The sequence below is a fragment of the Ostrea edulis genome, chromosome 1 (assembly GCF_947568905.1).
Source record: "Ostrea edulis chromosome 1, xbOstEdul1.1, whole genome shotgun sequence".
NCBI lineage: Eukaryota > Metazoa > Mollusca > Bivalvia > Ostreida > Ostreidae > Ostrea > Ostrea edulis.
The window spans coordinates 83,600,538-83,624,220 of record NC_079164.1 but is presented as its reverse complement, the minus strand read 5'-3'; the positions used below and the strand labels follow the sequence as shown (position 1 = coordinate 83,624,220).

The following is a 23,683-nucleotide window of genomic DNA, read 5'->3' as shown; positions in this document are numbered from 1 at the left end:
ATGAACAAAATATCAGCTGTAACTGAATGATTTATTGCATATGGCAAACTGAAATTTCAGTCCATGCATCAGACACCATGAAAATATAGGTTTAAAGGTATCAAACAAATGTAATGATCTCCTTGATAATATTGTAGACCAAGAACACCAGTATCAAGATGATGGAAAGATCTATATTTAGTGCTAGAAATTGTTTTGTTGAGAATCTTTACCAAAGGTATGACTTGTATTAATTTACCTTGCTTTGAAAATATGGACAATACACATATGATTTCTTGCTGGATCTAAAAGGCTACTACCACTGATAAAGATGTAAAAGTTTCCGATTTCAAATTGTGCTTGAAAAATGAAATACTTTGCTGAAACTCCTGTAGATTATCATGTTAACTGTTTGTGCTTTTGACAGCAAGCTGATGCCTGAGGTAGACTATGCAGTGTTGTCCGAATTTTATGACTTCATTTTACAACAGGAGAACACAAAAGTTGACATCATTGGTAAGTGTAGCGCCCTACATTCATCGAATTTTGAAAGAATATGTTGTACATATATAAAGAAATTTTTATTTATTTACATTTTGCAGTGTATTTGAAAGCTGATCCTAAGACATGTAAAGGAAGAATCAGAAAAAGGGACAGAATGGAAGAAAAAGATGTTCCCCTTGTAAGTGTGTGTGCTTTAACAAGAGTTGTGGAAAACTGTCGATCATGCTGGCATGACTGACTCAAATTGGTTAAAGGTTGGATCGCATGACCGATGTTTGCACCACCTGCATATGGGTTCATTTAGAAAACAAAATGCGTAAACAGTCTTTATCCAGAGTTGTTGTTTCTTGCTATATGCATTGGTAATCCTCAGCTGAATCCACTACGCAATGCTTTATACAATAGTTTAAGATGGAAGCCACTCAAGGATATCCAAGTGAAACTAAACCGTTTGCCTGGTTACCTGGCTCACAGACAAAGACAATGCGGCCGGAGCATAGTAGGGACAGGGAACCAGGCAAATTAAAATGCGCATTTTGATTTACATATACTTGAATGTCCTAATTAGTGGGCGCGGTGCTTCTATTTTCATGGAAGATGTGGTATGATATTACAGTTAATACTCAATATCTCACAATATATTTCTCACAGCATGCTGTTTTTAACAGGAATACTTGCAGTCTCTCCATGATCTCCATGAAAACTGGCTGACTCACCAGATCAAATTCAAATTGCCAGCCCCTGTTTATGTGAGTGAATTATTGTAACTTGGATCCAATTTCTATTCAGTTTTTATATGCCCGTCACAGATGGATGTATTATGGTATGGCGTCGTCCGTCCGTCTGTCTGGACCTTGTAGGCAAAATGAACTGAAAGCTCCAGGATCTTACAACTTGGTACATTTGATCACCTGATGAGATGAAGATATCTATTATTTTTCAAGGTCAAGGATGTAGTATCAGTTAATAGGAAAACCTTGTAGGCAGAATACAGACCGAACTATTTGGGCCAGGACCATCAAACTTGGTACACATACTCCTCATGCCAAGTGGAGGATGCCTTTTGTTCTTCAAAGTCACAGTATCACTTGTAGGCAGAGTACAGACAAACCGTTGGGGCTAGGGCCGTCAAATTTGGTACACATACACCTTACGCCAAGTGAAGGATGCCTATTGTTTCTCAAGGTCATAATATCACTTAGTAAAAAAACCTTTTTCCGTTTCGGATACAGATATTGCTCTGAAATTTAGTCACAAACTTCCTCTCAGGGGGAATACAAGTTCAGTTTGCATTTTAGCTGGATTACCCTAAAATTAAGTAGGTCAAAGAGTTTATCAGATATTTTTTTTTCCCCACTGCAACACGGAAGGGGACATAGAAATACCGGTCTGCATCTGTCTCACTTGACTTTATGGATGCAACTCCTATGAAACCGCTCAACGGATTTTGTAGGATTGTTTGTCACCATTTGTAGTTGATCATATTGTGCCGCAATTTTGATTCAACAAATTTTACAGGAGTTATGGGACTTGGTAGAATTTGTACATTCTACATGCTACAATATAAGAACACTTTGTGGAGACCACTGTACAGATTTTGTTCAAACGTTGCAAGTCACAATTTGTAGTTGATCATATTCCACCGCAATTTTGATTCCACAAATTTTTCAGGAGTTAATAGGACTTTTATGCTTAAACTTTTTTTGCGGCAATTGGGTACATGGCGATGCATAGCAATCTTGTTTTGTTGCGAGTACAGGTATTGCCCTGAAATTTTGTCACAACCTCTCTCTCTCTCTCAGAAATACATAATCAGTCAACTTGATTGGTGCACCATGACCTACTTTAAGGCCAAGGTAGGTCAAATAGTTTATAAATGTCCGTCTTTAGACGGAACATATTGTGGTATGGCATTGTGTCCATCAGGCTGTCCTGCTTTGTGTCTGGCTCTTACTTAAATACTAGACTGTATGAGACATAGAATCATCAAACTTTTTCAGCTGATACATCTTGGGGAGATGGTGGGTCACACTTTAAAGTTAGGTCAATGTGACCTTGCATTAAGATGTTATGGCCAAATATGGCAAAATCTTGTTCGACTTACAACAGGACAATTATTACGTTTAGAATAATCAAATTTAAGATGGTATTGCCATATATGGCTTAACCCCCCCCCCCCCCTTTTTTTTGGCTCCTGTAGATATGTCTTAGAATCAACAAACTTTGTCAATTTTTGCATCTGTAAAGAAATGTAAATTGTAGTTTAAAATTGGGTCATTAAAACTTTTTAAATAGTTAGTACATGTATTGAAAAAAACAAAACCCAATGCTGTAAGAAAGGTGATCCAACCCTGTTCAATAAGATGCACCTTTTTCTGTTGTTTTTTTTTTATGTGGGTACATAAGGCCAATTAAAATTATTTGATATATTATCATCCCTGCCCCTCAAAAAAGGGCCCTCCCCAAATTTTTTTATTTTCGCTAAAATTACGATTTCAAACAAACTTGCTTCCCTGTGACATGAGTGAATGATTTAAGTCACAGAAATGTTGGTTTTATATCTTCTACCAAGGATTCTTTGAATGTTAACTTGATAACACTGTGTGATGCCTTTTGTCATTAATTTTTTTTCTTGGGGGGAAATAAAACTTAAGCTAAAATCCCCCCACCCGCCCCATATTTTTTTGTGACCCCCAGATGATAATCTACTAATTAAGTTGAATTGGCTTAACAATTGATATGAATACTTATCTTGTTGATATAAATATATTGCAGTATCGTAATACAAAATTTGCAAAGACTTAACAACCACAACACAGAACAGATAGAGGAATTGTCTTATGGGAATTATGATGGTGTTTGAAGCAGTTTAATCTGTTCAGTTAAGATTCCATTAGTCCCTTGGGAGTAAGTTGTGGTGTTTCAGAATTCAATAGGAGAATTACGTCTGTCTGGTTAAAGATTATGAGTATAATCTTTGTACAACCCAAAATAAGTAATCCATACCATTTGAAAGAAATTATCTATAAATATGTGAGAAAATCAAAATATGTTTTGGAATATTTCTCTAGTTATTGGAAGAATTCAAGAGATATATTGACAAGTCAAAAGCAATGTGCAATAGACACATTACAAGGAATGATCTTGATTTTACCTCGGACCAACATATAAAAGCAAAGATATTGGTGCAATCTTTGTACCAATTAAGGTTGACATGATTTTGTATCGTGCACTTTTATCTGTATATAATGACTAAACTTCTGACAGCTGTATCGAGTGCAGCCACAGTGCACTTTATTGTACCCACCCACCCACCCCAACAACAAATTTGTGGGGGGATGTACTGGAATCAGGTTGTCCGTCCGTCCATCTGTAGACACAATGGCACTTTATTGTTATTTATCAGAGCATCTGCATTATCACTTCTCGCCATTCTTTGACAATGAATTATGACTGTTAAGGCCCATGGGCATCATTTCTTTTTTCATGTATACCTTGAATGAGATACAGAAGAGAAATCATGGTGGGAAAAACTCTTGTATGAAATATCCTGTACCTGTAACAGAGACAGTATTTTGTCGCTGCTGAGGATTATACTTGTATTGCATATACTGATGAGCTACACGTAGTGTTTGTTCCTTCGCTTTCAACACCATTTTTATTTTATTTTACAGGAAATTGATGCAAATGAAGACATTTCGAATCTGTACGTAAAGTTTGATAAATTTAGGGACTTCCTCTTTACCAAGTATTCTGTTGTGTGATGAATGTGTTGTGGCTGGACTTCATCTCTCAGGAACAGTGCACATGTACTTCAAGCTGTGGTTGTTGCCACTGTCCTCCTATTTAGTAGGACATGAATTGGGAAGATGTTTTTAAGCAATTGCAGCTCTTGCATTATGCAAATTTTATGCCCAAGTGTTCAATCTAGACTTGTATTTTTATACATCTACTCATATCACTTGTGTTATATTGAATGTTTGATCTTAGGACTGCTCTATTAAAACATATGGGGTACCCAGGGAAGGCAGTTTTTAAAAAATCTATGAGTGGTGCACACTGGTGGGATATTGATTCTATGGTGGGTGGTTCACACTGGTGGGATATTGATTCTATGGTGGGTGATGCACACTGGTGGGATGTTGATTCTGTGGTGGGTGGCTTTTACATGAAAATTGCTTCTATGGGTGGTTATTTTACCAAACCATATAATCTGTGAGAAAATAATCAGAAGAACATACGATTGACAGAGGAAATCTTGGCGTTCTGTAAATTATGCTTGAAAGAGAATTGCATGTATTGAATACTGAAATAAAGTTGATATCAAGATCAAAAAGTTATTTGTGCTGTATGATGAGAAAAAATTCTAATTTTGGAATATTTTAAATTAATTCTACTTTTTGAATAAATCGATTTGCTTCTGTAGGTGCCTATAAAGCTTCATTATTTGCCTCTGGGTGGATAGGAGTGAACCAAAATCACTTATAGATATGGGTGGTCATCCTAATTTTCAAGTGCCTGCCCCCCATCCCATTTATGTTTTACTGGAACAGCCCTTAGTATAATTTTCATTTTTAAAAAAGAAGTCATTTCCATTTTTATTAGAATTGAATGATGTGTTATTGACAGAACAAGCTTGTTTTTATGAACTGTCATCTTTATGTACTGGAGAATCATTGTTTATTTTAAAGGCTCAATTGGTATAGATTTTTTTTGGACACCTACAGTATTTAACAGATTTTAAACTTCAGCAAAATACATCTGCTTACTTTAATAGTTAAGACATACAGAAACCATGAAATAACATACTATTAATAGAACTGTAAAGCCTTGTCAATCTATGAAAATTGACCCCCCCCCCCCCCCCCCCCTTGTGAATTCTCAAGATTTCACAGTATTCTATTCTTTTATTTTTCCAATTCACTGCCAGTAGTGTAATCAATTTTAATTTTGTGTATTGTAAAATTTTTTTTTTTTTTTTTTTTTTTTTTTTTTTTTTTTTTTATACACATGACCATATGTGGTTTAAAAAAAAAAATCAGTCTGTTATTGTACACCACAGACACAATGGGAGCATGCAATAATTTGTTTTTACACATTTTAGCTTTTAGGACTGCATTTTACGGATCCTTCTTGAAAGGAGGGTGGAATTGAGATTTTTGGAATTTGTTTCCTTCAATGTCAAAATTTAGTCAAGACTGACTAAGAATCTATTTATAAATGAGAAGATGTCTTGTGTTTTTGTTTTTCTATATATAGACTTTCACTTACTTGGAATTGTTGATATCCATTTGCTGTAAATCACATTTTATTCGCAAAAACATTATGTTTGTAATTTCGCATGACTAGCCATTTGCGAAAATTTAGCTCTCATGAATAAACTTGCATATAGCAGACGAATTATAATGATTGGCAAAAATTATGTCTTTGTGAATTAAATACATCTGTATCCTTGCGAAGGAAAAGTAAACTACAGTACTCCGTATTGTTGATAATTGGCATAATTCAGACAGGCCCCATAAAAAGAAGGTGAATAAAAGAATTAGATTTTTTTTTAAAAATTTTAGTTATGGCATAAAAATCACCGACACAGGGATCTCTCTGGATACTATATGAAAAGTCATACATTTTGATGCTGTTAATTTGGGGAAAGTTTAGTGATTTCAAATTAACATTCTTGAAATATTTGTTTTTTTAATCCACATTTGATTTGCACCACTTCAAGGTTTGTGATTTCAACTAAAAGTTCTTTAGAAATTTTTAGAGTCAACATTTGATTTACACCACTTCTGGCATATGTGTTTGGCACAATATGTCTGAAGTTTCTCCTTTGCAGCAGTCTATATTTTCGTGAGGAGAGAAGATCGGGATTGGTAAAACATTTACTGGATCCAACAATCCTTCTCTAAGGGTTTTTGTGAAGTTTCGGAATCCAGTATAATATGTTCATTTGTCCGATTGACAGATGCTGTGTGTGTTTGAAAATGAAGCGCGATTTTGAAGATTTAAAGAGTAGCTACCATGAGGTGTATACGCTCATACTCCCAAAACCTCCTCAAGTAATAGATACATGTATATAGAATAAAATATTAAGGGGGGGGGGGGGGGACAGGCAACAAGGACTTTTATCCTCTTTGAGACATTTGTTATCTTCAAAGTGACAAACGCATGTATTTAGGAGATTAACTGCGCATGTCTGAATTAACACCCACGAAATTCCAAGCATGCCCAGTTGGGGGTTAGTCCTAACCCCTATCTGCGCACGTGTGTACTAACAGTCACAGGAAACCATCAAAGTCAAACCAACCATAAATTCAGAAATGAGAATAAAATAACAGACACAAGTGCAACGTCAATGAATTGCAAGATGCAAATAAATGAACACTGGTGGACTTTGCAACTTTTAACTTTTGGTTACCGGTAGTAAGGTTAATTATGACTAATGTAAATTTGCATAGTTATTATTTAGCTGAGACAAATTACTTTCCTCAATTTTGTAAATTCCTAAACTTAAAAATACGTAGGATTCCCCAGCACTAAGGGCAAACCTAATAGATTTTATGTGTCAGTACATTATACATGTAGTCTAAACATAATTTTTGAAATCGTGAAATTTAAATTGTGTTTTTTTTTTTCCCTTCTGAGTATCGGAAACAATATACGGTTACGAGTGTATCAAATGTCTAATGTTATATACTACTACAGTCTTATACTAGTATGAATTATTTTCTACAAGCAACTGTACGTGACTCTGACCACAAAACAAAATGTGGAAGTTTAATGCGAATTGATAAATTTCAACAAAATTATATGTACATGCACCTGAAAACATTTAAGGTTATTTACCTTGTTTGGCCTAGTTTTTCTTTCAGAGCTTTGCAAAGTTCACAACGGTTTTTTCGTGAAAGACAACATATTATGCCTTTGTTATCACCTTTCACTCAGAAAAACATACAAGTTCACGTTAGCAACCTTGACTATTAAAACACAGGTATTGTATGCAGTATTAGGCTGTTTACAGCGAGTCTCAGTCACAAACTAAACAGTGTCCATGTTGGAAGCTTATTTCAAACCCGGCACATTGTAACGAACAGAGATTTGACAGGAAGCATTTATAAAACTAGAAGTATGTTTCAATTAAGAAAAAAAATCTAGATGGAAAACGTAATATGAAAAAAATGTATTCGTGAGGGATTCAAACCCGGTCGTTAAAAAAAAGAACACATCTTTACATATTAAATCCTACGACCTTACCCACTGAACCACACAGTAGACCATACGTTCCTAATGAAAATTAACGTACAGGTTAAGTTGAAAATAATATCAGTGAAGTGGTTTCGATTTTTTTGAATTTTACAAACAAACAAAAATGCCCCCGTGAAACAAAATTTCAAAGCGACAGTTTTTTTTAGTGGAAAACTCGAAGAACATTCAATTCGTGCTAAATTTATTTTGTTTCACGGAGGCAGTTTTTCTGAAATTCGGGGATACCCCTTCATTTTAACGCTAAAAATCATATAAATCCCATATTTCTTGATTTAAACTCGAATTATTTTGGCTAATTTTTGTCAATACACATCTTTTAAACTTATTTTCAAAAATGTTTGAATCAACACACAAGTTCCAATATGGTTAAATATCATATACATGTGTTTGAATAACTTGATGTTATCGATCTTTCGTGCAACACCTTTAGGGAAATTAACATGAGACGTGTAACACCTTTTCCGTTAAGTTAGATAAAGTTATTACAAATTTTATCTTGAGGAAAGAATGGTGTTTGTTCTTACCTTATTCTAACCAGTTTTCTCAAAAATATCAAGAAAATCTAACAAAATACATGCATTTTCATAAAGTTTAAATTTCTACAAGATTTTGTTTTTGAATAGCATAAAAATGCTTGCAAATCATCCGAGATAAATATGAAATTTGTATCCTCCGGAAGGTGTTACTTACTCCATGTCAAAATTCCATGAATCCACCAGCTGCTGGGGGCTTCCCCAGGGATATGTCCTTAGGGCAGAACCTCAGACTGCCTATTGAAGTTCATATCAAACCCCCATAACTACGCCCCTGAGCGATCCAGGCTCTTGGTTTCAGTGTCTGTATGTGTAGGTATCGTTTTTCATGTTATTTCCTGCTACTTGTAAGGCCAATTATAGAAATTCACGTTTCGGACATCGCTCCTAGTTTTTGTCTGAGAGGTTAAATTTGAACAAAGTTTTATATTTTGCAAACATTTCAATTTGCAAGAAATGAATAGAGCATATGATATACACAATTATATCTTCTCTCTTCCCGGGGGGCATTGTTTTTGTACTTTCTATTTGTCTAGCACAAAACCTTGTAAGCGTTTCTCCTATATGGCTTATAGGATAGACTTGAAACTTTGTACAATGCTTCGTTGCCATTTGAAGATGTGTATATTGTCGGGACGGGAGAATTCAGTTATTGTTTCCTAAATGTTAATAGTGGATCTAAGAGGGGTGGATGATGTATAATAGTTTGTGAACACTTCTACTGTGTATGTAAAACTTATACGGTACCAATTTTGATGCAACTGATGCGCATCTCGACAAATAGTGTCTCTTCAGTGATGCTCAAGCCGAAATTTTGGAAATTCGAAATAACAAAAAACTTGTAAGAGCTAAAAGGAAAACTAGAGTGCCAAAAACTGGAGCCAAATATATGTATGTATATTGCTTATCAGAGTTCATCATGTGTATGTTCCTGTTCATGCTTTCTCCTCCATACCATGCAGTGCATTAAGGGGGGGGGGGGGATTCATTTGGAACACTTCCAATTTTGGGAGCTGGGAAGACATTTATTTTTCGTAAAAACAATCTCTAGTTAGGTCACCTGAGTTAACTACTGTTTTATTGCAATTGGTCTGCGTCCGTCGTGTGTTAACAGTGGCGTAGCTTCCATTGAGGCAACCGAGGCAGCTGCCTCGGTAAAAAAAACACAAAACACCTTTTACGTTGTTAATATGTCGATAGCTTCTGGGGGGGCCCAGCTCCCCAGACCCCCTGCCCCGGTAATATTCAAACCCAAGCTACGCCTATGGTTAACGATTGAACATTTTTAACTTCTTGATAATTACCATTCCAATTAAATTCTTTTCAAATTTGGTATGAAGCATCTTCAGGACAAGGAGGACATAAATTGTAGTTTTTAGGACTCTTGCACCCCTGGGGCCTTAGGGGTGGGGCAAAAATTGACCAATTTTAAACAATCGTCTAGAACCACACACGTGCAAGAAAACCCAAATGCATAGTGATGTACATAGAGCAGGGAGGCTCTGCCAAAACTGTCAATTTCATGATCCCCGGGGTAGAGTTCTGACCCCGGGGTGGGGCCAAACTTGGTATATAGTGTTTATGTCAAAAACACTTGAATAACATCTTCTTTACTGCTATTAATACTAAATTGAATCTAAAAAATGGATATTTAGAAAGAACTGGTAGTCCTTTACCAAAATTGTAAATTTGATTACCACGCAGGCACCTGAAGTATGGATATTACTACTACCCTCCCCCATTTTTTTTGATAATTTTTTTTGGGGGTGGCAATAATTTCTCTGAAATGTGTGAATTCCCAAGTCTATCTCATCCCTCTTGATTCATGTAATCGTTTCACGCTTTTTGTAAGCTTTAGAGATTGGCCTTCTACCGGTATAATAAAATACACAAAGTGTATTTTATTATATAAAGATATAAACTAGAATTAAGATCTAAATTATTGCCACCACCCCCCCCCCCCCCCAAATATTAAAAAAAGGGGGTGGGTAGTAATATCTATACCTCAGGTGCCTGTGTTAGGGGTGGGTCAAAAACAGACCAATTTTTGAAAATCTTCTCCAACTGCATATCTACAAACAAACAAAACTAAGCGGGTTATGCAATTTTTTTTCTGCAGTGTTAGCTATATTCATCACCCGATGAAACAACAAACAAAGCATTCTATTCATATTTATATTTTTATGCATTATTAAAGATATAAACTAGAATTAAGATCTAAAATATCATATGGTTGACCCATTTGTAAAGTTAAATGGAACACTGAGTCATTGACCCTTTGACCTTGATGGCACTCCATATTTGGTAATGATTTTGCAGACAGAAACGTGGTACTAGAAAACCGGATCCAACTAGTTTGCAACAAACATGTATTTAGTGCATGATGAAAGCAATGTCAATTTCAAAAGAAATATAAGAAAATATTCAGTGAATGTAAATTACATGTATATAGCATTGTAAATGTTTTGACATTGCTAACATGTTAAAAACCCTCTCTGAATAAAATACACTAGTTGACTTAAAGGGACATGGACACGATTTGAGCTGAAAATTTTCAAATTTTATTTTTTTCATTTTTAATGTTTAGAATGCTTAACTAAGGTATTTCTAATGGTCAACAAAAATTTGATTGTCAGTTGTCAAGGTACGTGGGAGATACAGAGCTCACAATTCTTTTTTATGTAAACAAGACTCGTGCCATGTTTTTGTTTACATAGATTGAATATAATATAGATCTACTAGTAAAAGTTTCGTTTAATGCAGATTTTTTTTAAATTTAAAAGCTGAACACAATTGAATAATTTCTAGTGTTTGACACATCTCATTTTCGTTTAACCATGCTATTTTCTTTTAAGCAATTGTAAACAAAAACATGACACGAGCCTTGTTTACATTACAAAGAATTGTGAGTGCTATATCTCACTTGTAACTCAACAACTGATATTCAAATATTGGTTGACCGTTAGATCGAAATACTTTAGTTATGCATTGTAAACAGTAAAAATGAAAAAATAAAAGAAGATGGGTGACTTTATCGAGCCGAGAACCCACATAAGGACAACTATCAAAGTTAAATTGAAACTCTCCAGAAAAAGAAAAAAATGCATTTTAGTCAATCCAGTTTCCAAAAATGCTTTTTCGATGTGCTCATTTCAAAGGAACATTGAAGAAATCCTATTCAAAATTACGTATACGGGGGGAAAACGCACAAAATAACAGTAAATTTGATTTTTTTCAAGCAGATTTTCATATATGGAGTGGGCCAAGTCTCCATTGTGAAGTGAGTCAATTATGTTAGTACATGTTCGGGGGGCGCCACTTTATGAGGCAGTGGGTCCAGGGCGAAGCCCTAGTGGGGGTCCAGGGGGCGAAACCCCCGGATTTACAGATTTTATGGGGCTTGAAATATTTCTCCTATTAAGTCATTTGTACTATTTTCTATCATTTTAATAAGGTGAAATTAATAAAATGACCCAAATTTTAAGGGTTTTTTTTGGAAAAAAGTAGGTTCTCCCAATAAAATAATTTAAGAAATCAAAGGATTTTGTCATTTATTTCTCCAGGAATGGAAGAAATTATTGCTTCTTTTATCGTTTAGTACATTTTCCGAAATAAGATACCGTGATTTACCTTAAATTTAAAAATTTTAGGGGGGGGGGGCGCCGGATGCGCCCCCTCTAAATCCGTCACTTGGTATGATCAGTGTATGTGTGTTAAAACCGCTTAATGCTGCCTGTGAAACAAATTCTGATGATGATTTTGATTAAATATCCTTCTTTGAAGTATGATCTATATATTTGTTTTTAATTCTACATATTTTGGACAGCGTTTTAGTACGGTGCCGTATCTATTGTAACTACGGGTACCATCAATGCGGATTTTAAACTCCCGATTCGCGACCAGTGCCCAATCAAGAATAGGGCTTATTGTTCGCCAAGTTCACCCATCTTCTTTGAAAATTTTCAGCTCAAATTGTGTCCATACCCCTTTAATTATTTTGTTGTTGAAAGTCTATTTAATATATGTCAAGAATGCATGCCTTGCATACTCTTAAAGTCCAACATAAGCCCTTTAAAAATAATATCGGTCACCAGTTATTCAGCAACTGAGCAATATATTTTTTGAAAAGGACTTATTTTGGACTTTAGGGGTATACAAGACATTGTTAAACAAGCATTAGAGATATTTCCAACAAAAAGAATATAATAAACTCGTATAGGTTATTCGGATGGGAGGAGGGGGGAACCTGAACCCAAGCACTTGTGGTCCAATCGTCGGTCAACGGATCCGGATTCGTGAATTCATCAGGTCCCGGTTTTGAAGTTTATTATGTCTTCAAGGAGTTCCGTAAAAATAAAACAATGGCGGACTAGGCATTGTTCCATCAGCAACTAGAGCAAGAACTTTTAATCTGACATAATTGCCACCGTGTAGCAGGTATTTATTTTACGTAATTACGTTTTACTTTTCTTATTATCTCCCAAAGGTACTTTGAAACTACCATGATACCACTCCGATATGAATAATTACATCAAACTTTATGTGCATAATAAATTAACCCAGTTTACTTTATCGTCCGTCTAGTTTATGAGATTCTGTTAATCATCAGCGAAAACACTTATTAACACTACTAGTTTGGGAAATCTCAACTTTGACAACAAATGTCTCGATGCAATTTATTTGCAACAAATACATACTTTCCACGAATGGTTTTCCTGAATTACGATGGCCATGGTAGTGAATCTAAAAGACATTATTCAATAAATTTATTTTTCACCGAGTTCATACCAGTGCCTTTCTATGGAGGTGGTTTGTGGGATTCCCCCTGAAGTAGAGATTTGATTTTCTAGGTCAAAGTCCATAATTCTAGGTCATAAGACATTTAAGTAATTATTATTTACAGTCGGCACATATATACATAATATACATTTAATAATAAGCATTAGCATAAATGAGCTATTTAAATGACAATATCATCATGTTTACAAGTAAATTTACATGTATATTATATTATATATATATATTGTACAAGAATATTGTTGACATGATTTAGATTACCATTTGATCTGAATTCTCATTTTTCAGAGAATTTTGGTAGGAAGTATAGGTGCCTGTTGATTTCTAGGTTTAAGGTGAAATTAAGGTATTCAATGTATAATGATCATATTTCATATCTAGTAAATGGATAGTGGGGTTTTTATATGCCCGTCTTAAGACGGGACGTATTATGGTATGGCGTTCATGTCCGTCCGTCTGTTAGCTTTTTCGTGTCCAACCCGTAACTTAAATACTACAAGGCCTAGAATCATCAAACTTTGTCTGTAGATACATCTTGGGTAGAAGGTGTGTCGCACATTAAAACCAGGTCACTGTGACTTTTCATTAAGAAGATATGGCCATATATGGCAAAAACTTGTCCGGCTCATAACTTGAAAACTATTAGACCTACAATCACCAAAATTGGTCAACTAATGCATCTTAGGTAGGTGTGTCGCATCCTACTTTAAGGTCACTGTGACATTTAATTAAGGTGATATAAAAAAAATGTTTTAATGGGTACAATCTATACTGTGAACAATATGTGACGGGCGTATCATGTGCCGTGGCGGTGCACGTTATGTAATCATTGTTTCAATTTGAAGGGTTCATCAAATGAAAATAATCCACCAAAGGAATTTTGATCACTGCTTTTACAATGAAGTCTATGGGAAGAGCATGTTTTATTAAGATATTTTTAAAAGAAAATATATTTTTATCCAAATCTCTTGGTAAAAAGTTACATACGTGTTCTCTTTATGAAATAAAATTTATAATTTACTACACATATTTTTAGAAATTAGATTTTTCTTAATTTTACCAAGGGCAGATAACTCTTTAAAAAGTCTTGCGTGCAAAATGGTCAGTTTCAAATCCTGTGCGAGTCATGTGAATTTCATCAACTTCACTTTCATTATTATTTAACAATAACGTACATTCATGTTGATTGAAATCATTCAAAATTGTTCATTATCCTTTCGTTATACCTTGAATTATTACTTTTTGAAAGATGTAGTCTCATAACTGCAACGGTGTGTGCAAACAAATTGAATAACATGCAAATATTGCTCCATAGAATTAAGTATCGGATAAATGGAAAATTACTTAGGTAGCTCCACCCCCATGGGACTTATCAAAATTAATGGTTTAAAGTAGAAAAGTTGTATTGATTTCCACTTAATGTAGGTTTATAATCAATAACCAAAGAAAATATATATGTTGCCAAATTTTTAAAGATGTCAGACATACAAAAACAAACATTTATTTCAACATCAGAAAATCACACATTTTCATTAAACAATACTGGCTAAAATGACAACATTCTAATTTAAACAGTTTAAAAAAAACTGCAGCTTTATAGATATGCATATGAATTAATTGTGGATATCAAGGAAATCATTGTACATGTATAATAAATATACAATAGAGAAATACCAGCATAGGAGTTATTGCCCTTGACAGCATTTTTGTTATATAGATTATTATTAATAGAAAATATACACCATTTTCATATCAAATTGTTTACCAGACTTTTTATGATACCCAGTGAATAAAATTCCTCCAAAGGATATATTTCTGTCCGACATGCATAAATTTAAATGAAATAAAGATTTTGCAAAAACCTATGATGTCACAGGGGGTGGAATTACTTTGAATGAGCTAGTGCTTTGTTTTGGTTATTATTTTCATATTACATCATTTCAGGTGACAGGCATGGCTGATCAATCACAGCAGGCAGTTGCACAGTCTCAAAATCAACAACCCGGTGCAACCCCTCAACAATCCATACCACAGCAACAGCAGCAAGGTTGTAAATGAATTTATGTTGTCGAAAATGAGAAAGAAAGAAAAAAAAACCCTCTTCAACATTTGTAAACTTAACAGCTTAAGGATACTAGAATTATTCAGAACTTTTTCTTCCTGTAAACATATTAAGCTTTTGTGGTATATGCATAATTTTTTTTGTAGGCATAGTCTATAAACAAACATCATTGCCAAATGTAAAGTCAATACTTCAGACATGTTTAACCACTAGGATGCTTCTTAAAATTAAATACAATAATTACAATTTACTTTTCCATGTCAAGTTTCTTCTAACTTTACTCTGCTAATTCTGTTCCTGAAGCTAACTTAGGTTGTGTAACGTAAGCTGCCATCTATACTACTGGAAAATATCTTAATTGCCTCAAGTAAAACTTATCCAGGGTGTATGTGTGCCTAGTCTCTATCTAGTCAAAAGTAATGCAGCTTTAAATTTGTAGATTAACAGACACTGTGCAGCACTTCTTGAGTGACAATGTTAGGAAGAAGGTGGTTTTAAGATTTATGATGCTGACATGCTGTGCAGCCTAAATGTTGAATTTTTACTCATATGCCCTCAATATTCAGATAGGTACACCATATTTGGCCAACATTATTAGTACTATTAGCAGTATGTAAACTTATGTCCAATTTTCTTCTGCATTAATGTGATAGCAAGTGGAGAATCACATTTTTTAGCTCACCAGAGCCGAAGGCTCAGATGAGCTTTTCTGATCAAAATTTGTTCGTTGTCTGTCGCCGTGACAGAGTAAACTTTTCAAATTTTTATTTTCTTCTCCAGAACTACTGGGCCAATTTCAACCAAACTTGGCACAAAGCATCCTTGGGTGAAGGGCTTTCAATTTTGTTCAAATGAAGGATCATGCCCCCTTCAAAGGGGAGGTAATCACAAAAATATGGTGGAGTCATTTAAAAATCTTCTCAAGAACCATTGGGCCAGATGAGCTTAAATTTATATAAAAGCTTCCTGACATAGTGCAGATTCAAGTTTGTTCAAATCATGGCCCCTGGGGGTAGGATGAGGCCATAATAGGGGATCAAATTTTACTTAACAAATATATAGGGAAAATCTTTAAAAACCTTCCCAAGAAACACTGGGCCAGAAAAGCTGAGATTTACATGAAAGCTTCCTGACATAGTGCAGATTCAAGTTTGTTAAAATCCTGGCCCCAGGGTAGGATGGGGCCACAATAGGGGATCAAAGTTTTACATACTAATATATAGGGAAAAAAACTTCTTCTCAAGAACTATTGGGCCAAAGTTTTCATTTGCATGAAAGCTTCCTGACATAGTGCAAATTCAAGTTTTTTAAAATCATGGCCCTTGGGGGTAGGTTCAGGCCACAATAAGGACCAAAGGTTTACTTGCGAATATATATGGAAAATTATTAGATATGGGCCAAGGACTTAGGTGACTCAGGTGAGCGATGTGGTCCCTTATTTTTTTTTTTTTTTACATATCTTGTGGGTAAACTGCTTATGTATCTCATCTGATAATAAAAATCCAAATTCATATACATGTGTATTGATAAAGCTTGCAAGCTTCAAATCATGGGCCCGGGGGGTTGGGGGGGGGGGGGTTGGGGGGCCACGATAGGGGATCAAAATTTTACATACAAATATATAGGAAAAATCTTTAAAAATCTTCTTCTCAAGAACCACTGAGCCAGAAAAACTGATTTTTACATGAAAACTTTCTGACATAGTGCAGATTCAAGTTTGTTCAAATCATGACCCCCGGGGGTAGGATGGGGCCACAAGGGGGATCAAAGTTTTACATACAAATATATAGTTAAAATCTTCTTCTCAATAACCACTTAGTCAGAAAAGCTGATATTTACAAGAAAACTTTCTGACATAGTGCAGATTCAAGTTTGTTCAAATCATGGCCCCCGGGGGGTAGGATGGGACAACAAGTGGGGGGGGGGGGGGTTGGTTCAAAGTTTTACATACAAATATAGGGAAAATCTTTAAAAATCTTCTTCTTAAGAACCATTGGGCCAAAGAAGTTGACATTTACATGAAAGCTTTCTGATGTAGTGTAGATTCAAGTTTGCAAAAATCGTGGCCTCCAGGGGTAGTTGGGGCCATAATAGGGACTAAGGTTTTACATGCAAATATATATGGAAAGTCTTCAGATATGGGCCAAGGTGACTCAGGTGAGCGATGTGGCCCATGGGCCTCTTGTTTTATATTGGTATACAGTGTATTACAAAAATTCATGCCAATAGAAATTAGTTTGTTAAACTGTTCTATAATAGGATTACATTATAACCTTTCAATATGTTCATATTACTTTCAGGAAATGCACATCAGCAAGCCAACACACAGCAACAACAAACTGTAGCACCAATGCAGCAAGCACCTCCACAGCAACCAACACCGCAGCAGGTCCAACCACAACCAACAACACCACAGCAAGTTCAGCAACAGCAGGTTACACAACCAACAATACAGCAACATCCACAGCAACAACCAGCATCAGTAACCAATGCTGCCATTAGCATTACACCACAGAATGCTGCTGCAATTTTCTCTGGAAACAACTCCATGATGACAGTATCTAACCCAATGGTGGCAAATGCCATGACAGCCAATGCCTTAGCTGGAAATGCCATGGCAGGTGCAACATTGCAGGGTAGTATACCATCCCAAGCTATGACAGCTAATGCTATGACTGTCAATGCTGCCAACTTACGGAGTGCCATACCACAGGTTCAGGTCATTCCCCAAATGCAGAGTACACCATACATGCAATATCCATTCAACCAACAGCAGATTATGTTGCAGAATGCTGCTGCAATGCAAGGAATGTCTTTGCAAGGTATTTTTAAAAAAAAAAGTAATACTTGAAATATTAAACACAGTGAGGTAATGAATGTGTAGTTTATAAGAAGGCATATGTAAAAGAGTACAAGTTGTGTTAGTCATTGTTAACTACCGGTAATTTTAGTCCTGTGTCCAGATATGACTGTGGTACATATCGAATGCTTGACAGGATTAAGTGGTAGATATTTTCATGTATATAAACTTCTGTTATACATAATAATTTCTGATTGCCTAATGATGAGAAAAGCTTGTACCAAAATTCAAGGCCCCTTGGTCTGGGGTTCTGGTATAGGGTGGAGCTCTTCACAGTTCATTTAGTGAAAATGTATATTCTTTTGAATGTACTTGACTTCTGGATATCAAATAAGACCAACTGCATAATGATGAAGAGAGATGCCTATACCTTTTTTGTAAAATTCCAAAATTTTGTGGCCCCTGAGACTCTTGTACTAGGGTAGGATCATAAGATTTATATTACGAAAATACATTATTTCTTTAAAATTGTTCTTCTCGTGTCTTGGATACTAAACAACTAAACCGAGGGCATAGTAAAAAGTGAGCAGGTAGGCTTCATATTAAGATTATGAAACCTATGATCCCAGGGTTAGGAGTTTGTGCCATCAGGACTTGCCAAGACTCTAACATTAAAGAGCTACAACTCTACTGTACAGACTGAGAGATAAAAAACAACTCTTACTTGAAATGTATATTTCTTATGACCAGAGTTTGTAATTACCCAAACCAAACCAAGGTCATTTGGCCAAAGTCAATGTCACTGATTAAGAAAAATGGAGTAAATAAAATTCCTGTGGGTGACAGTTTCTTAGTGAAGGGACATGCAAAGCACAAATTAAAGGATGTTTATATAGCGTGCTCATGCAACTCTTACATATAATACTCATGCGACTGTTATGGCCCATGATCCTCATGTTTGTGAAAATGCTCTTACTGGTATTTGTCATATTAGGAATGTGGAGGGGGTTATGAATTAAAATTTGATTTGAAATTAAATCATATTCCTTAAAAATATTGTAGTACAGTTCAGTTTATATGAAAATGTTGTGTTTTTTTTTATTTCATTCTGCAGCAGCCATGCAAGCCAATGCTATGAATATGAACATCAACCCACAGATAAACATGGCCAATATGAATATGGCTGCTATGGCCATGCAGCAGCAGAGGATGGGGGCGGGGCTAATGTCACCAGGCCCAACCACACCTACTCAGGTAGGCTCTCGGAAGTTGTTTTCATATAGAACCAATATAGTTTTCATTGTAAATCTGCAACATTTTCAGTTTAAAAAAAAAAAAAAAGTCTTCATTTGATCTATGTGACTTTTAAATCTCCTTTTTCACATAATGAAACGGATAAATGAAAAGGAATTTTTAAAATTCTGTTTCTAAAATGTTTACTGCACAGCATATTTCTGACGAAAGGGTCCCTAATCTACTATTATTCCCCTACACAAGTTCTGCCAGTTTGGTTCCCCATTTGTCTGATATACTGTATAGCAGGAAACTAACTCGTGGAGTTAATTTTCGCTATATTCACTGAAACAAAATTTCCGTGAGTTTAACATTCATTGAATTAATCTTTCATATTGATACGAAATCGGTTTCAGGATATTAAGATTTGTTTTTCAGGGAATTAAACTGACCGCAATTTGTTGCTAAATGAAAAAATCGTTATTTTTTTTTTCAGTAGTTCTCCCTGCACTTTGTCAATGTCATAAGGTAGATCATATTTTTAGACTTGCACTGCATACTGGAATGCATATGGATATTTTTTGTGATGGTTTCTCCTGTGTACATGTATTGGTGTATGCTGCAGGGTTCCTCACATTTAGAAATTGTTGGGGTTTTTTGTCATTGTATGTAGATTTGGTGTTTACCAATTTTACAAATTGTTACAAATTTTTTCAAATTATGTGGAACTTGTATTTGATATACATGGTGTAGTTGGTTTGAACATATTGTGATTTTGTACCTGTATTGTGAAGTCGTTCTAAACCATTTGTCTTTAGCTCACCTGTCACCAGAACTGAAAGCTCAATTGAGCTATTATGACCACCGGTTGTCCATCATATGTCTGTCTGTAAACTTTTCACATTTCCTGACTTAAAGAGGATTCAAGTTTTGTTAAAATCATGATGTCCCAGGGGTAGGATGGGGCCACAATAGGGGATCAAAGTTATACATTCGAATATAAAGGGAACATCTTTGAAAAATCTTCTTCTCAAGAACCATTGGGCCAGAAAAGTTCAAATTTACATGGAAACTTCCTGACATAGTGCAGTTAAGTTTGTTAAAATCATGGTCCCCAGGGTAGGTTGGGACCACAATAGGGAATAAATGTTTTACATGCAAATATTTAGAGAAATCTTTAAAATTCTCCTCTAGAACCAATTTTGGAATGTGAGGATCCAATTATTTTGCTAAAAGTTATAGTGGATCAAAGAGGGGTGGAGAATGTAAATTAGCTTGTGAACACTTCTCCTATATGGCTTATCTGATAAACTTGAAACTTTTTACAATACTCCATTGCCATTTGCAGATGTGCATATTGTCAGGACAGAAGGATTCAATTGTTATCCTTAAAGTTATAGTGGATCTAAGAGGGGTGGAGGTTGTAAAATTTTGTACAATACTTCATTATCATTTAATGATGTTCTGCTACTTCACATTGTTCTGACCAGGGATCTAATGTTTTCCTACAATTTACAGTGGATCAAAGAGGAGTGTTTTATAGCTTTTTTTCATGTACAAGGGTATGTTCACTTTACTAATGGTAATACAGCATAACATTTTTTTTGGTATCATATACAACAATGACATTGGTCACATCGATGTTGAATCTTTCCTCAATGCACCAAGTGCAGTTCATAATGTCTATGTTCCTGCTCATGCTTTCACCTTTATACTGTGCAGTACATTATGAGGAGGGGGTTGTAATTTGGAGCACTTTCAATTAGGGGAGCTTGGGAGACAAATTTTTTAACAAAAAAAAATATATATATATATTGAGAGAGAGAATATCTGGCCCGGGAGGGGGGGGGGTGTAGATGTGAGAGTAATTTACATTAGATATGTAAGAAAGAAATTTTCACATGAATATACCCCATATATTAGTTGCTTTGTTTTATAGAAAAATTACTGGCTTGAAAGTGCATATGATTTTTCACATTTGCAATTTTTTTTTTAAATCTACATACAAATTCGTTAATTTTTCAGTGTTTTTAATGCATAACTCTGAGATACATGTAGATAATATTTTATATTTCTAGAATCCAGGTATAACATTCACCCCACTACAAGCCCAGGTCTCTGCAACAGTGACATCTACTGGCAACAATGGAAAATCACTGGCTGTCAGTAAAGGGCAGACAACTCCTAGCACACCTACACAACAAGCTCAGGCTACCACACTAATTGGAGGAAAACCAATCATGCCAACCCAAACCAACATTGCTGCACAGCCACTTGTTTTAAGTATGCCTTTGTTTCTCTTTACTTTGTTTTAAATCATTGCAGTAAACTTGATTTTATTCAGACCTCAAATTAGATTGAAAAATGGTAGAATTGTAATGTTCAGTTTCAGTTGTCTAATCTGACACCTTTGTAATTAATTTATATGTGTATTCCGACCTCACTTTTTATTCCCAATCCTCTTTTGTCCATGGTTTTCTTACTGTGTAATCTGACATACTGCCTTATCACACAAAATTTGCCTCCCAATGCTTGTCGGAATAGCCAGATTTCACTGTAATTTATATTCAAAGAACGTCAAGGTCAGATATACATTATATAGACATTAATACCTGCTGCCTAATCCTATTATGTATTAAGGACATAGTAAAACATGTTTACAGTGTTTGAAATTGGTTTAAAACGTGGTATAGACCACAGGTCTATGCTAAAACAAGATGACATAGACCTCATCGAATTGCCATAGACCGCAACATTGAAAAAAATAACACAAATTTGAAACATTGTTATTTACTTCTAATGTACTTAGAAAGCAGAAAGCATATTTTCTTTCCATTTCCATAACTATGTCCTCCTTTTCTCATAATGTGTATCAGATATCCACTTTTGGGATAACCTTATTGCTTTAAACCTAAAAAAAATTGGCATAGACAATTTGGTCTATCCCAATTACAATTGGCATAGACCGGTGTCATTTGACATAGACTCGGTCTATCGCTCTATGGTTAATTTCAAACACTGTTTAAAAAAAAATATTCAAAGAAATTTTCTTTTCTGCAGGTGTTTTACCAAATCAATTGACTAGTACCACAGGATTTGTTGGTGTAAGTACCTTGAGAGTATGTTTTGTGGCATATTTTACATTTTTAGCTCACCTGAACTGAAAGCTCAAGTGAGCTTTTCTGATCACCTGTTTTCCGTCATCTGTTCATCATTCTGTCTGTAAACTTTTCACATTTTTGACTTCTTCTCCAGAACCTCTGGGCCAGTTTCAACCAAATTTGGCAAAAAGCATCCTTGGGTAATGAGTTTTCAAATTTGTTCAAATGAAGGACCATGCCTGCATCACAGGGGAGAAAATCACAAAAATAGGGTTGGGTCTTTTAAAAATCTTCTCAAAAATCATTAGGCCAGAAGAGCTGAAATTCATATGAAAGCTTCCTCATAGTGCAAATTCAAGTTTGTTAAAACCAAGGACCCTGGGGGTAGGATGGGGCCACAATAGGAGATAAAAGATTCACATGAGAATATATAGGGAACCTGGGGTTTGGGTGGGGCCACTATGGGGGATCAAAGTTTTGTATACAAATACAGGTAAACTTCGGTATCTCAAACACCGATATGTCGAATACCACGGATATCTCGAAGTGAGTCGACAGTCCCGGCCAGTTTTGCTATATTCATGATTTTAAGAAAGCCTGGATCTCAAACACTGAAATCTCAAATATCTAGCTTGTCTCGAAGTAGATATACTTTCCTCAATTGAATTAAGGCGTCCCATACAAAAATAAAGTAAAATAAATGCATAAAATGATCTTTAGTGTTTTATATGGATAATATTTAATGAAAAATATCCGAGAATGAAATAACGTTTAAACCGATACCCTGTAAGCTTCCATATATTTTCATCAAGACATGTATTTATCATCACGAGACTATCACGTGACATTATATATTTAGATCCAAGAAAAATGATTGTGATAATTGCAAAAGTGCAACGATATCGGTTACATGCAGGCCGACCCTTTTAAAATTGAAAAACAGAGCCTACTTTACATTAACTGAAAAGTCTTGGGAGCAAGCTCTCCGATAGAAGGAAGGAAGTTTAAAATGCATCTGATGCAGCATATTTCTTAATTTTCGAGAGTATGTAAGAGATTATCAGATGCGGAAAGGGTTTTCTTTTTGTGTCAGAAGTTGCTCTCAACACTTTTCTGATATAGCAATATATTAAGAATATAAATATATAAACATCAAGCACCACTGTACACTGTACATCATTGCACTTTTACATTTACTGCAGCTGGTCGCAATAATTATGTAAATTAAACGCAGTGCTAATCGGAATCAGGAGAATATATAGGGGCGATTTCAAGGTAACAATATAAAATGAACATCACCATTGCGCAAACTAGATATGATAAATGCTGAATGATTTGATATAAAAAGGAAATATATGATTATATGATAAGCATTTGACAAGAAAAATTTTCATCTATACTGCTTATC

At 35.1% G+C, this 23,683-nt stretch overlaps 1 protein-coding gene across 4 annotated transcripts in view; it reads left to right on the top strand.

Moving 5' to 3' along the window:
• The window catches only part of LOC125678254 (polyhomeotic-like protein 1), a 46,805-nt gene that overhangs the window by 9,322 nt on the left and 13,800 nt on the right, over positions 1–23,683 (top strand). Inside the window, exons 6-14 of one of the 4 annotated variants that reach the window (XM_048916574.2) lie at positions 138–217; positions 407–495; positions 582–661; positions 1,152–1,232; positions 15,024–15,126; positions 17,442–17,963; positions 19,059–19,195; positions 21,253–21,457; positions 22,235–22,278. In XM_048916574.2, the coding sequence (XP_048772531.1) occupies positions 138–217; positions 407–495; positions 582–661; positions 1,152–1,232; positions 15,024–15,126; positions 17,442–17,963; positions 19,059–19,195; positions 21,253–21,457; positions 22,235–22,278 (1,341 nt within the window). Of the gene's footprint in view, positions 1–137; positions 218–406; positions 496–581; positions 662–1,151; positions 1,233–12,579; positions 12,720–13,372; positions 13,426–15,023; positions 15,127–17,441; positions 17,964–19,055; positions 19,196–21,252; positions 21,458–22,234; positions 22,279–23,683 lie in introns of those variants that run through there. The other 3 variants (XM_048916563.2, XM_048916554.2, XM_056163474.1) reach the window with 3 other exon arrangements.